At 39.6% G+C, this 16,436-nt stretch overlaps 1 protein-coding gene across 1 annotated transcript in view; it reads left to right on the top strand.

Annotated features, from left to right (window-relative positions):
* SEPTIN2 (septin 2) overlaps window positions 1–16,436 on the top strand; it is a 42,538-nt gene that overhangs the window by 1,607 nt on the left and 24,495 nt on the right. Inside the window, exons 2-3 of the mRNA XM_017510775.2 lie at window positions 5,097–5,120; window positions 6,902–7,022. Of these exons, the coding sequence (XP_017366264.2) occupies window positions 5,112–5,120; window positions 6,902–7,022 (130 nt within the window). The 5' untranslated portion in view covers window positions 5,097–5,111. The remainder of the gene's footprint in view (window positions 1–5,096; window positions 5,121–6,901; window positions 7,023–16,436) is intronic.

The following is a 16,436-nucleotide window of genomic DNA, read 5'->3' as shown; positions in this document are numbered from 1 at the left end:
CGGAAACTGCTGTAAAAGAAAAAGTTACGGGTACTTTTTTTTTTTCTGGAGGAAGAGGGACACCAAAACTCATTTGGCAGCAGAATTGAGGTGAGGACATGTGTATAGCCTATTTATTCCACTTTCTGTTAGCGGTCATACATGCCACTGATTCCTGCCCCAGTCCCTGTTAAGAGTGTTCTGTGGTTATTCTGAACATGTACCTTCCTCAAACCCAAAGAACCAAATGCTTTAAATAAGAGATATGGACCTTCAGGGTTCTACATCGCAGGATGTTCTTCATCTTCTTCTTTGTTTTGGAAAATTGGGTTTTTTTTGTGTATTGGAATGGGACTATTCTGTGGAAGAAGTAAGTTGTGCTTTAAACAACTTCTGGCATGTGGAATAAACACGATCTGAAGGAATACAATTTTCATTTGACTGCGTTTTTGACCCAATTTGTCTGCACCCAGTGTTTAAGTTTAATCACAGTGCTTGACAGCTTGTGTTGCTAGATGAAGGCTTTCTCATTGAAAACCATGTGCTTCAGAGGTTCATTATTCCTCTTTCACCTTCCATTTTACATTAGTTAATAAATTATGAGAGAAAATTGTGGATCCGTATTGTGGATCCATATTAAGTTTCAGAAAAAAAAAAAACAGGAGATGGCAGGAGAAACTTGGTAAAATCAAAGCAAAGTTGAAATGTCAGTCTGAGACAAATGGTGTCTCCATTTTCCCGTATGTATGCTCAGGGTTCAGTGAGGCCGAGGGGGCCTTTGGAAGTGCTCTATGATACTCCTATGTTGTACTGTGTGGGTTTGAAATCAGACATATGTAATAGGTGGTAAGGCAAGTGCCTGCTCTTTTCTGTCCTCGGCATTGGCATTTATGCTTCCATGTGAACCTGACTCTCGTTTTATCCAGTCCTTTAAGAAAAAAGCCACACCATTAGGGATTCCACCTAGAAATGGATCAAATTACATGCTAATTTGGGGAAAATAAAAATAAAAATAATTTATGTAGGACCTGTTTTCTCTCTTCTAGTTTGGTCCCTTCTTTGGATTTTTTTTTTTTTTTTTTGATTAAGATTAATGAATATGCAGTTTAATTTGAAAGTGTTGAGATAATTGTCTGCTTCCTCAGGGATGGCCATTTCCTCTACCTTGAAGCACCTTGCTTTGGGGGACAAAGTATTTTGCTCTTGTTACGCAAGCTAGAGTGCAGTGGCGTGCCATCGGCTCCACACAGCCTCCGCTTCCTGGGTTCAAGTATTTCTCCTCTGTCAGCCTCCCAAGTAGCCAGGATTACAGGCATGCACCACCACGCCTGGCTAATTTTGTATTTTTAGTAGAGATGGGATTTCTCCATGTTGGCCAGGCTGGTCTTGAACTCCTGAACTCAAATGATCCGCCTCCCAAAGTGCTGGGATTATAGGCAGGAGCCACTGAGCCCAGCTCCTGGATTTTTAAAAATTCTATTGTAAATGATGTGCCTCCATTTCTATTCCTCAATATTTAGTGCTAGTACTTGACTTACTTGAAATCTTATATTAAGCTACTTTACTAAATTACCTTATTCTAGAATTCTTTTAACTAGAGTATTTGTATTTTCTGTGTATTCAGTCCAATCAGCAAAAAGCATTTTGTTTTCATCTTCTTTTCATTATATTCCATAAACACACCAAGGTAGTATTACATAATCATGGTGAAATTGCATTATCTAGGTCTTATTTGGATCTTGATTCAAGGAAGAAATGAGAGAATGGAGAATATGAATACTGATTGGATATTTGATTGCATTAAAGAACTAGCTGTGGATAATGGTGTGTCATTTTTAGGAGCCCTTGTTTTTAGATATGCATAGATACTAGATAGTAGTATTTGCTTCATAATCATCCAGGCAGTGGCATTGATAATTATGGAAATAGATGAAACATTATTGACCTTGAGTTGCTAATTGTTGAAGCTGGATAATGGACGGCACATGGGGGTTTTGTTTGCTTTTGTATAGGTCTTCAAGTATAAGTTTTCATGTAAGTGTTTTAAAATAATTATGGAAGGACATTCCTGTCTAATATCAGTTGTAATTTAAATAGATTTAGTTTTCCATTGTTTAGAGAATGACATTTGCAATAGGTTTTCAGACAAATATTCTGAATTAGATTTAAGGAGTTTTTCTTTTTTTTTTAAAGACAGTCTCGCAGTGGCGCCATTTCGGCTCACTACACCCTTTACCTCCTGGGCTCAAGGGATCCTCCCACCTCAGTCTCTCACTTAGCTGGGACTACATGTGTCTGCCACCACACCTAGCTAATGTTTTTGTATTTTGTTTGTAGAGACAGTGATTTGTCATGTTGCCCAGGCTGATCTTGAACTCCTGAACTCAAGTGTTCCTCCTGCCTCAGCTTCCCAAAGTGCTGGGATTACAGGCTTGAGCCACCGCGCCCAGCCTGATACGTGACTTTTAAACTTTTTTTTTTAAAGTTTTCTCCTTATTGATTCAAGTTTCTTTATGTCTCCTAAATCAAATTTATTGGTTGTATTGCTCAGTTCTTCTCTGTCCTTGCACATACTGTGTTTACTGAATGTTCAATTCTCAGAAACATCTATTAAAGTTTCTCACTTGGATTGTATTTTTCTTAACTTTGTATTTTTCCTAGTTCTTGCTTTGTTTGTTTATTTATAGTGATTATTTGAATATATAGGCTTATGGATATTATGATTTCCCTATAAATTGTTTCTTTTATCGTTATAATTTGTTGTCCCTGTTATTCTGCTTAGTTCTTTTTACTTTAATTCCTATCTTGGCTGACAGTGGTGATGTCTCTCCTCTGTGTTGGCACTAGCCTGACATCTTTTACCTTGTCCCTTCATTTTCAGCCTTTGTTTCTTCCTTTGTTTAAGGCATATTTCTTCCACATACCTTATAGCAGGGCTGTTTTTTGGTTTTGGGGATTTTTTAGCCCAATCTTTTAAGCAGAGAATTTGGTTATTTCCCATTTATACTGATGACTGATATTCTTGAATTTTGTCCCTGTTGCCTTGATTTAGGATTACAACTGATTTTGTTTCTTCTTGTTTTTTTTCTGTATTTTTGCTGGTTTGATGAAGTTTCTGTTTTCTCCATATTTTTCTCTTAATTTGGAAATTTTCCTTGTTATTTTATTACCTTTTTTTTTCTTTTTTAACTTCCATAATCAGATACTTACCTCTGTGTTATTTGAAAACAAGATGCCAAATCCTTCTGCCAAAAGTGTCTGTATTCCATCTGACCCTTCTTTTTCCCTTTAGGAAGTTCTCCTCCTCCACACTCACACTTGACCTCTACTCTTAGGTTTTGCTGAGGTTAAAGGCTCATGAATCTTGCTACCATCCCTTGGTTGACCAAGCCAAGTGACGTTGAGGATGCAGGGATCTCATTTCTTCCGAGGTAGTTGGGAACATTTCCAGTCAAAAGGGAAACACAGAGTACACAGTATTCAGGAAGTTAAGATTTGGGGGATGGGAATCGAAAGACAAAGTGAGAGAAGCTTTTTAATAAGTTTCTAAGCTCCAGAGGGAATAAAATTTGACAGTAGTCAGTTATCTTTCCTTGTGTTACCGAAGGTTAGCCAACAGGCTCCATGCTTTCCAAAGCTTCATGGTTTCTAAAATTTCTATGAAAATTACACATATCTCTAAAACTACTGTTATATTTCTCAAACACTGAGATGCCTTCAGTCCTATTTCCCTTCCTCGTAAATGTAGTTTACATTGTATCCTGTACCCCAGTGTCAAGGCCTAGTTCTCATGGAGCTCTAGGAATCTCGGTGAATGGCAGACATGTTAAGGTTACAGTGCTCTGTGTAATGGCATCCCTTCCTCTTTGAAAGGGTTCAAAGAGAGAAGGGGAATTACATAATTGCAGAGATCAGGGTAGTGAGCATCCCATGTGTGTCCCTAGGGTCTAACATATAATCAGTACTGAAAAAATATTTGAATATTATTGAAAATATGGAATATGTATGTACGTGTATATATACAGTGGCTTTTATCCACTTAAAAGTTTTGAAAATTTTTAAATTTTTTTGTAGAGACAGGGTTTTGCTATGTTGCCCAGACTGGTGTCAGATTCCTGGCTTCCAGCAGCCCTCCTACCTCTGCTTCCCAAAGTGCTGGAATTACAGGCATGCGCCACTGCACCCAGCCACCATTTGTTTTATTTTGTTTATTTGTTTGTTTTTTGAGATGGAAGTCTCGCTCTGTCTCCCAGGTTGGAGTGATTTCATCTCACTGCAATCTTGCCTCCCAGGTTCAAGCGATTCTCCTGCCTCAGCCTCCTGAGTAGCTGGGATCACAGGCGTGCACCACCATCCTGGCTAATTTTTGTATTTTTAGTAGAGTTGGAATTTCACCATGCTGGCCTCGGCCTCCCAAAGTGCTGGGATTACAGGCGTGAGCACTGCACCCGGCCTAATTTTTTAAATCAAATTTACTTTTGTAATAGGTGATTGTTTTATTCCTAGGGAAATATTTGAAGTAATTGAGATGCTGTCATCTAAAATAATCAAAAGCCTCCTGATTCAGTTAAAAGAATTCATTTAAGTTCAAAGTGTGAGGGCTGCTGTCTAGGGAAAAGAACTACACCAAAGAATGGTGATTAGTACTCCCGGGGTTGGGAAAAATGAGGACTGTTTATATAGGCAAAATGGAGGTACCAAACAGAATTACATTTTCTGTCCTGAGGGTCACTTAAAGATACAAATTTGATTGGCTGCTGTTGATTACACATGAAGGGGTTTGTTTAACTTTCTTTTGAAAAGAAGTAACAGCCATAAGGATCTCTATTGACTAGTCATTTAGGCTAGGTTTGAATAAAGTATAGGGAGTCTGGTTAATGTATAAAATCTAAACACAAAAGTTGGAAAGAATAAAAGTAGTCGTATTACATGAGTTGGCTTTCAGTGCTTAACTTTTCCCTTTGGCATAATAAATTTGTAAGGTCCTGAAATTGTATTTTCTTTTTACATTGCCTATGTGTAAGTCTTTTTACAGGTCAGTTCATGCTGTTAAATATGCGTGCATATACATACATACTATGTATGTGCGTTTATGTGTGTGTGTTTTTTTTTGACAGACGAAACTTCACAAGATGTCTAAGGTAAGATCATACTTCATGTGTCTACAGCATGAGGAGAAATTGCTTTATGTTTTCAGACTGTTGACAGGATTTATATGAGTATTTTTAATACAACTGATATATTTGATTCATTAAGACAAAGAGTTCTAATTTAATTGTCATCTTTTTTTTTTTTGGAGATGAAGTCGCCGTCTCGGCTCACTGCAACATCCGCTTCTCGGGTTCAGCTGATTCCCCTGCCACAGCTTCCCGAGTGGCTGGGACTGCGTGCCACCACACTTGGCTGATTGTTTGTATTTTAGTAGAGGCAGGGTTTCACCATGTTGGCCAGGATGGTCTCGATCTCCTGACCTAGTGATCTGTCCGCCTCACCCTCCCAAAATGCTGTGATTACAGGCATGAGCCACCAAATCTGGCCTAATTGTCATCTTAAAAAGTTGGAGCTTTCTCTTTTTTCAGGCTTCTACTCTCTTTTTACTACACACATCAGTAACAGTCTTTTTAGCCCCCTCAGTTAATTCCCAGCAGACCAGATAATTTAGAATTCTAATAATTTATTATTATGAAATTGATGGGGCCCTTAGACTTGATAAATTGGTTTAAATCAGCCCTTGCAAGTTAGCTCAGAGATAAATGAGTTCTATAGAACGTATTCTGAGAAAAGCAGAACTCGTGATTAACATTGCAAGATTATTATTTCTCTGATTTTTTAATCTTTGAGTCCTGTGGGTGTTCATAACTATTCAACGCAAAATTATACCAGTTTTTGCATTTTATACAAGTGCTAGTGTGGCACATGGATAAGCCAAAAAAAAAAAAAAATTGCCATTTCACCACTCAGAAATAACCACTGTTAATATGTTACATATATTATTTTTCACCTGTGTGTGCATATGAATGTACATTTACAAAATGTAATCTTAAGGGAAATATTTTATATCTCGCCTTTTTCAAAATTAATAAATAGATTTTTAAACTACTTCTCATTCTCAGTAGCCACCGTCTGCATTGTGATTTCACTTCTGCTGTTCTTGCCTTCTCACATTGCTGTCCTCTCTCATCACATACCCTTGTATCAAGGAATGTTGATGCTTCAGTGTAGTCAGCTGTCATCTTCTCTGTCTGTCTTTTCTTTCTTGGTCTTAGAAGCTAAATACTCAACATCCCACGTTTAATTCGCCTGCCTCACCCTTGGTGAAACTCTGTTGTGTAGAACTAGAAGTGTAACAAGAGAGATGCCTTTTTCCTGGATACTTTTCATAAATGCACCTCACCTAATACTGGTGGAAGCTATTCTGTAGCCAAGTTTGTTGAGTGAAACCATTCATAAATACATCTCACCTAGTACTGGTGGAGCTATTCTTTAGCCAAGTTTGTTGAGTGAAACCATTCATTCACAGCACTGTCAGCTGTAGCAGTACTGGGTAAGCTTGACTGAGATTCCTGGAACTTCATAGGTAGTCTGTCAAGTCACAATTTGAAATTGCACTAAGATGAATTAAACATGTATCTTCTATGTATTGTTAAATTGCTAAGCAGAATACTGATTAACAAAATGTTAATTTTCAATCAGCATATAGCTGAGGAGTTATTCATTAGTTTTTCTTTTTCTAATGCTTCTAATTGAATGCTGCTGGTTTTCTGATAGAAGTATGACTTTATAGAATTGTTAATTTATCCATACGTTAAATTTGTGAAAACTGCTGACACCTATGTTTGTTTCATGTCTAAATGATTATATCTTAAAAGCAACTACTAAGGTGTTTATTAGTTGTTTTTTTTTTTCCCCCAATCTTATTTAGCAACAACCAGCTCAGTTTATAAATCCAGAAACTCCTGGCTATGTTGGATTTGCCAATCTCCCCAATCAAGTTCACCGAAAATCAGTGAAAAAAGGTTTTGAGTTCACACTGATGGTGGTTGGTAAGAAATTAATTTATACTCTCCAACTTACTAAATAAATATCTCCCCTTTCCAATCTATGGAGTATAATAACATGACCTATAAAGCTGAAAATTCCTTTTTTGGCAGAATCAAATAACTTGGGAATTTGAACAAATATATACATATATATGTGTGTGTGTGTGTATGTATTTTTTTTTTTTTTTTAGAAAATTTTTTTCAGAAGCAAAATTATTATTTTTCTGTCATTTCCTTATTTATATGTAGTAAAAGCTTACTGATTGTGTCCACTAGGCTCCAAAGTGGCCCCCAGTGATTCTTGCCTCCTCGTAATCACAACTTTTTTTTTGTCCCTTCCTGCATTGAATAGGGTTTTCCCTGTGTATCCAATAGGACATCATAGGAAGTGTGTGATTTCTAAGACTAGGTCATAAAAGACGAGGCCCCCACTTTGCCTTTTCTCAAATTACTCACTCTGGAGGAAGCCAGCTGCCATGTCAAGAGAACACTCAAGCAGCCTTATAGGGGAAGCTGCCAAGTAAGAAACCAAGGACTGCTGATGGCCATGTAAGTGACCCATTTCAGAAATATCCACCAGGCCAGGCACAGTGGCTCACACCTGTAATCCTAGCACTGTGGGAGGCTGAGGCAGGCAAAGAATTGAGCTCAAGACCTCTAGACCAGGCTGGGCAACATGGTGAAACCCTGTCTCCGCACAAAATAGGAAAATTAGCCAGGCATGGTGGCATGTGCCTGTTGTTCCTCTCACCTGAGTCCAAGAGGTTGCGGCTGCAGTAAGCTGCAATCATATTACTCTGCTCAAGCCTGGGTGACAGAGTAAAACCCTCTCTCAAAAAAGAAGAAAATTCAGGCATTTACAGTGTAACATTCACAATATCTGATATCTAATGGAAAATCATGTGGCATCAAAGAAGCAAAAACTGTACAGGAGAAAAATCAGGCAAGAAAAACAGATCCAGAAATGACAGAGACGGTACAATTGGCAAAGAAGAACTCTTAATGTGACTTAAAGGAAAGCATAAATAGAAGATAAATGGAAGATACAACAGAGAACCAAGCGGAGCTTCTAAAGATTAAAATACAACTGAAATAAGAGATTTTCATGGTAAGCCTGACAGTACATTATATACTGCACAGGAAAAGGGACAGTGGTAGAAGCACAGTAAGGGAAAAGTTGAAGAACAACAACAGGGAGTTGAACATGGCCTCAGTGTCCTTTGGTACGCTATAGGCAGTCTAACATATAGATAATTACATTCACAGAGAAGAAGGGAAAGCAAAAAAGAAAAAATAATGTCAGGGAACTGTCCAATTTTCAGCAAAATTATGAAGGCACAGATCCAAGAAACTCAGCAATTACCAGACAATATAAATACAAAGAAAACTACACCAGGATGCATTGTAGCAAGCTACCAGAAACTACTGATGAAAGAATAAGCAGAAGAAATAATAGAGAAAAGCACACCAAAGCGTGTCATAAGCAAATAGGTAAAAACCATAGTTAAACAGAAAGGTCTTAAAACTAACCAGAATAGGTGTGGTGTGGTAGCTCGGGCCTGTAACCCTAGCGCTTTGGGAGGCCAAGATGGTTGGATTGCCTCAGCCCAGGGATTCAAGACCAGCTCAAGAGCAACATGGCAAAACCCTTTCTTTACAAAAATTAGCCAGGCCTGGTGGAGGTTGCCTGTAGTCAATAGCTACTTGAGAGGCTGAGGTAGGAGGATCACCTCAGCCTGAGAGGTAAAGGCTGTGGTGAGCTGTGTTCGTGCCACTGCATTCCAGCCTGGGTGACAGAGTCAGACCCTATCTCAAGAAAAGGGGGAAAAAAAAGTAGCTCTTACAAACAAATTCATGACATTCAAGGGATGAAAGGTAAGAGTGAGCACTGACTCGTCATTAGGAGTAATGTAACTGGCCAGGCGTGGTGGGTCACGCCTGTAATCCCGGCACTCCGGGAGGCCAAAGCTGGCAGATCACTTGAAGTCATGAGTTCTAGACCAGCAGGGCCAACATGACGAAACTCCATCTCTACTGAAAATACAAAAATTATCTGGGCGTGGTGGTGGTGTGTGCCTGTGATCCTAGCTACTTGGGAGGCTGAGGCGGGAGAATCACTTGAACCTGGCAGGTTACAGTGACCCAAAATTGCACCACTGCACTCCAGCCTGGGCAACAGAGCGAGACTCTGTCTCAAAAAAAAAAAAAAAAAAAAAAGGAATAGTGTAACCTATAAGGGAATGACATTTTTTAAAGTACTGAAAGAATAAACCCATTAGCCTAGAATTCTGTGTTCAGCACAAGTATCTTTTTAAAAATGAATACTTCAGCCACTTGTGGTGGCTCACGCCTCTAATCCCAGCACTTTGGGAGGTTCGAGACTAGCCTGGCCAACATAGTGAAACCTTGTCTCTACTGATAATACAAAAATTAGCCTGGCATGGTGGCATGTACCTGTGGCCCCAGCTACTCAGGAGGCTGAGGCAGGAGAATCATCGCTTGAACCTTGTAGGCGAGGTTGTGGTGAGCCAAGATCATGCCACTGCACTCCAGCCTGGGCATGAGAGCAAGATTCCATCTCAAAAATAAAAAAAGAATACTTAAGACAAAATAAAGATACTTTTAGACCAGAGGATTGATTTATCACCACCAGATCTGCACTGTAAGAAAGATTATATGAAGTTCTTTAGATTAAAAGAAAAGGATTGCAGATAGAACCCAACACCTTAAGGTATGGAAAGCACTGCAAATGCCACGTATGTTGATAAAAATACTTTTTAATTTCTTTCAAAGATAGCTGATTTAGAAAAAAAATAATGTATAACATGTAGAAATAAACTTAATAAGGGTAGCACAAAGGACAGGAAGATGAAGCATTCAGGTGTTAAACTTCACAGGCTGTGCAAAGTGATACAATGTTACTTAAAGACTGCTGAGTTAATGGTGCATGTTCTAAACTCCAGAGAAACCACTTTTAAAAAAATCAGGAATTGGCTCAAAGCTAACAGCATTGATAAATTAGAATACAAAAATTAGTCCCAAAAAAATCAGGAAAAGAAAAAAGATGAGAAAAATACAGAAAAAGAAAATTGGTAGACCCGACACAATCATATTAATAATTATTGTGTAAATAGACTAAACAAGTAAAAAGGTAGAGACTGTCAGAATGGCTAATGACTTATTATGTTATCTGTAAGAAAAACACTTTCAATGTAGAAACACAGATAGGCTAAAAATAAAAGAATGGACTTTGGGCACAGTGGCTCACGCCTGTAATCCCAACACTTTGGGAGGCTGAGGTGGGTGGATCACCTGAGGTCAGGAGTTCAAGACCAGTCTGGCCAACATGGCGAAACTCTACGTCTCCTAAAAATACAAAAATTAGCTGGGCATGGTGGCATGTGCCTGTAGCCTCAGCTACTTGAGGGGCTGAGGCAGGAGAATCGCTTGAACCTGGGTGGCGGAGGCTGTGGTCAACGGAGATGGCTCCACTGCACTGCAACCTGGGATACAGAGCGAAACTCAAAGAATAAGGCCTGGCTTAGTGGCTCACACCTGTAATCCTAGCACTTTGAGAAGCTGAGGTGAGTTGGGATTGCCTGAGCTCAGGAGTTCAAGGCCACACTGGGCAACATGGTGAAACCCCGTCTCTACTAAAAGAAAATGCAAAAAATAGCTGGGTGTTGCGTTGGGCACCTGTAGTCCCAGCTATTCAGGAGGCTGAGGCAGGAGAATTGCTTGAGCCTGGGAGGCAGAGATTGCAGTGAGACAAGATAATCATGCCAGTGCACTCCAGCCTGGGCCACAGAGAAAGACTCTTGTCTCAAAACAAAAACAGAAAAACTTCTTTAAATAAAAACTGAGAGAATTAGTTGCCGATACATCTCCCCTTTAAGAAATAATAAAAATTATTCAGGGCGAAGGAATATGATATACGTAAGAAACTAAAATGTATGTAAAAAAGGGAGCACGTCAGAGAGAAATAAGTGAAGGTAAAATGAAATCTTCTCTTATTCTTAATTGACTTAATAGAAAAGTCTGGGAGGTGGAGGTTGCAGTAAGCTAAGATCGTGCCACGGCACTCCAGCCTGGGTGACACAAAAATAATATAAAAGAATGGAAATTTATGCACACCTCGGCCGTAAAGCTGAGGCGGCTGTATTAACACACACAAAGAAAAGCAGGCTTCAGGTCTACTATTGGGATATTTCCAGAGAGAGTGAAATACGTATATATCTAACATTAAAGGCATCAATCACTTCAAAAAAGCATCATTCTAAGTGTGTATTCACCTGATAACAGTTTGGAAACACATGATGCAAAATCTGATAGGAGGGATAAACCTATATCAGAAATTTTAAACATTTCTCTCTTAGTTATATAGAAAATAGACTATTTTGATAATACTACCAGGCCGATTGTGGTGGCTCATACCTGCAATCCCAGCACTTTGGGAGGCTGAGGCAGGAGAATCGCTTGAAGCTGGGAGGCAGAGGTTGCCGTGAGCCGAGATCATGCCATTGCACTCTAGCCTGGGCAACAAGAGAGAAACTTCGTCTCAATAGTACCAGTGTGACCCAAGTGACATGTAGAGCACTGCACTAAACAACTGCAGACTATACATTGTTTTCAAGTTCTCATGAAATATTCATCAAAGATACTGCATGATCAACTATTAAAAAGCCTCAGTAAGCAGGAAAGGGTTGAAATTACTTGGAGAATGTATGTGACCACAAGAAACATTATAAATTATTTTAAACTGAAGAAAAATGAAAGGACATCAAAAGTCTGTGGTATGAAGCTATAGTCATGTCAAAAGAGAAATATTCATATATGACTTTAAATGCTTAACTCTAACAGAAGAGAGGTTAAATTGAGCCATTAGAGTTCTTATACTTGAAAATGAAGAGCAAACTAAACTCCTAATAAGCAGAAGAAAGAAAATCTTAAAGAGCAGGAAACAATGAAATGGAAAGTAATAATGAAAATGAAACAAAAATCTAAACTGGTAAAATTGATAAGTCTCGCGTCATAGAACAGACAAAAACAAATAATGTTAGGAATGGAAGAAGGGTCACCGTAGAGCCCCCAGAGCCACTCAGTAGATAGCCGAGTAATAGCATAAGCAACTGACTGTCAGCAAACAACTTGGGTGACGTGGAAAAATGTCTCTGGAAGACACAAAACTGAAACGAGTTAGGAAAATCTATGTAGTCATGTGTATTAAAGAAGTTGAATTTGCCTTTTAAAACCTTTCCAAAAAGAAAACTCTAGGTTCATTCAGATCGCCTCACTGCTAAATTCTGTCAAACATTTAAAGTAGAAATTGGCTGGGCGCAGTGGCTCACGCCTGTAGTCCCAGCACTTTGGGAGGCTGAGGCGGGCAGATCACCTGAGGTCAGGAGTTCAAGATCAGCCTGACCAACATGGGAAAACCCTGTCTCTACTAAAAATACAAAAATTAGCTGGGTGTGGTGGTGGGCACCTGTAGTCCCAGCTACTCAGGAGGCCGAGGCAGAAGAATCACTTGAACTCGGGAGGTGGAGGTTGCAGTGAGCTGAGATTATGCCACTGCACTTCAGCATGGGTGACAAGAGTCAGACCCTGTTGGAAAAAACAAAAACGGACCCATAAGAGGACTGCTGGAGGCCAGTTCAAGGCTAGCCTGGGGAACATAAGGAGACACTGTCTCTACCAAAAAATAAATAAATAAATGAACTTTAAAAGAAAATCACAAGCCTGGCGCAGTAGTTCATACTTGTCATTTCAGCACTTTGGGAGGCTGAGGCTGGCAGATCACCTGAGGTCAGAAGTTCAAGACCAGCCTGACCAACGTGGTGAAACATAGTCTCTACAAAAATGCAAAAATTAGCCCAGCATGATGGTGGGTGCCTGTAATCCCAGCCACTCTGGAGGCTGAGGCAGGAGAATCGTTGGAACCCAGGAGGCAGAAGTTTCAGGGAGCTGAGGTCATGCCATTCTACTCCAGCCTGGATGACACAGCGAGACTCCATCTCAAAAAAAAAGTAATCACAAACAAAAAGTAATCATAATACTTTTAAGACCGTATCATTTATAGTAACAAAAAATATTGTTTAGGGATAAATTTAACAAAATGTGCAAGGCGTATGCAATGAAAACTACCAATCACCATTGAGGGAAATTGAAACCTAAATAAGTTGTAAGATCTGCCCCATTTTTGGATTGGAACTATTAAAATGCCCTTGCTCCCCAAATTGTCCCATATAGTCAGTTTGATTTTTTTTTTTTTTTTTTTTTTTTTAAACAGAGTGTTGCTCTTGTCACCTAGGCCAGACTGCAATGGTAGGATCTCGGCAACCTCTGCCTTTTAGGTTCAAGTGATTCTCATTCCTCAGCCTCCCAAGTAGCTGACACTGCAGGCACATGCCACCACACCCATCTTATTTTTGTATTTATAGTAGAGATGGGGTTTTGCCATGTTGGCAAAGCTGGTCTCCAATCCTAGCTTCAAGTGATCCACCCGTCTCAGCCTCCCAAAGTGCAAGGATTACTGGCATGAGCCACCCTGTCCAGCCCCAACTTTTAGAAATATAAATTAACAAGCTGATTCTAAAGTTTAATTGTAAATACAGGGGGCCTAGAACAGGCAAAAACAGTTTAGAGAAAAGTAAAGTTGGAGGATTACACCCTGGTCCCAAGACTTTAACAGCAGTAATCAAGACCATGTGGGAAGGCTAGCTACACAGATCTACTGAACAGAGCAACAGCCAAGAAGTAGACCCATGAATACACATTCAGTTGTTTGGGTTTGTTTTTGAGAAAAAAGCCAAGTTAATTACAATGGGGGCAAGGTTAGTCTTTTTACAGACAGTACTGTAGCAACTAGATGATTATGTGTGAATAAAATGAACTTCAACTCCCGCTTTTCTCGTCAAAATTAACCTGAAATGATAGATTTAAATGTAAAGCTTTAAAAATTCTACAAGAAAACAGGGGAAAAAACTTACGAGTTTGGAGTAAGCAGATTTCTTAGGATGTGAAGAATAGAAATTATGAAGAAAAAGTATATTGTGCGTTATTAAAAGTTTGCTTTCTTCAAAAGACATCAATAGAAAAATAAAATGTGAGGAACTCAGAAAGTATTCATAGTACCGTATCTGACAAAGGATACGTGTCCAGAATATGTAAAAATCTTCTACAGATCAAAAAGACAAATGACCCACTTACAAAGAGGGGGCAAAAGATCTTAGTAGACATTTGACTAAGGAAGATATACCAATGGCCTGTAAACCCACATAAAGATGTCCATGTGTTTGGCCATCGGGAATACACATTGAAACGACAAGATGCCACCATACATCCACTGAAAGGCTGCACTCCAGGTGTCAGCAAGGATGTGAAACAACTGGAACCCTTACCAATGAGTGCGTGAAAATGCTACAGCCAGTATGGAAGCCAGTTTGGTGCTTCCTTAACAGTAAGACCCAGCCATGCCGCTTCTGTATATTCACCCCTGAGAAATGAAACCTTTCCATAGAGACTTGTATGTGAATGTTCATAGCCACTTTGCTCAAAATAGCCCCAAACTGGGGCAGCAGAAGTATCGAGAGAGTGGGTTAACAAACTGTGGTGTAGCCGTTCATTGGGATACTGCTGAGCACTGCAAAGAAACGAACTACTCAGAGATGCAGCAACACGCGGTAGTCTCAGACTTTGCTGAGCACCAGCAGCCAGACAGAAAACGGGCCATGTTGTATCATGCCATTTAAAAGTTTCAGAATAAGCAGAGCTGATCCGTAGTGACAGAAAGCAGATTGGTGTTTGCCTGCAGTGGGGACTGCAGAGGGTAGACTTCATTTGCCTGATGGGGTTTCAGAATAGTATTGTACAATCAAGCTTCACTTCCTCACCTTACATGTATGTTTTCTACTGTGGTTCCACTGTACCTAATACGGTTTTCTTTCTAATTAGGGAAAACGTGCCATTTTTAAAATTCCGAATTCCTCCCATTCCAGTCCTTTCTGTCACTACTTTTAGAGAATAGCTGTATTCTGGCATTTAAAAAAATACTTTGCTACTTTCATAGCAGGCGAAATTTCTGCTCAAAAAAAAAAAAAAAAAAACAAGCTGTGGAGCAGATTGTTTTCTGCTGTTCTAGCCCAAGAACAAAGGAATGTTGCTGACTTTCAATTTTTTAAATTGCATTTTAGGTTTTGGGGTACGTGGGAAGAACATGCAAGATTGTTGCATAGGTACACACATGGCAGTGTGATTGATGTGCTGCCTTCCTCCCCATCACATATAAAAAGTTTTTTTTTTTAAACCTAGGCTAAAAAAATAAAACGGCAAAACAGCCTGTGCCAGGAATGTTAGGAAATAGCTTTCACGTCTGAGGGAATTTCTCTTCAAATTTAAAATTTTTGACCAATATGCAGATAACTCCCATCAGAGGCGTGCGAGAGCAGATGGCACTGAGAGCTGTGTGAGGCCGGAGTCTGTGGGAGCAGACAGCTCACCAAGGTCTCTCAGAGGTCTGGCCTGCCTGTCCCAGACTCCTGTGCCCTTAGGATGGAGCACCCGTAGCATGCATGCTCGCGTGAGCACCTGGAATTACACACTACTCTAGCTTTTGGTCCTCAGGTGCTTGCTCTGTAACCCTCCTGTGAATTTGCTCACAGTAACAACCTACTTTCTTCTTTTTCAGACCCAAGCATCTCTACGTTAGATTTCTATTAGGTAACATATTTGGCAACAGGTTTTATTTTTAAACATGCTTTTCATATACGTTAAACCACCATCCCATATAAATGTAGCCAGGATAGTAACTTAATACAATTTATCACTCTGACTACAGTGTTCAGCAGTGTGGTCACCAAGCCGTCTCATGGACAGTCTGCCACCTGGGTTCCCTCCTCATGTCTCTGAATAAGTCATTTGTGATTTTAGAATCCCTTGCAGACTGTTGCCCAAACATTTGTAGTCTTTCATTTGTATTTGACGTGCTACTTTGTGAACTTGCCTACTTCTTTAGAAGTAGCCAGCAGGATATTCTAACTGGTTTTTTAAGAGGTGTCTCTGATGACTTTCTCAGCCATTCCTCACAGCTGTTGCTCCTGCATACGGGGCTGTAGAGCTCCAGGGAGCAGGGACTTCGTTCCATCTTGTTCTCTGTTGCATCTCTGTGTCTAGATCTCTGCCAGACATGCTGAAAAAGGCTTAGCAAATGTTGGTAAAAGTTCCTTTAAATGGAGTAAAAATGCAAAGGGGCACTGCAGGATAGTTTATTCAAAGGATGACTTAATGGGATAATAGGCATCGAGTCAGATATTCACTTTCATATTTAGGCATGCTTAACACATATTTTGTCCTTTTCATGCGTGAAAATTGCAGTTCACTTAAAATGCAGTCCTAATTTTGTATGTCTGCACATTTCTT

Source organism: Cebus imitator, unplaced genomic scaffold, assembly GCF_001604975.1.
Source record: "Cebus imitator isolate Cc_AM_T3 unplaced genomic scaffold, Cebus_imitator-1.0 Scaffold443, whole genome shotgun sequence".
Classification (NCBI taxonomy): Eukaryota; Metazoa; Chordata; class Mammalia; order Primates; family Cebidae; genus Cebus; species Cebus imitator.
Note: the sequence above shows the minus strand (reverse complement) of the source record. Positions and strands in the feature narration are given on the sequence as shown.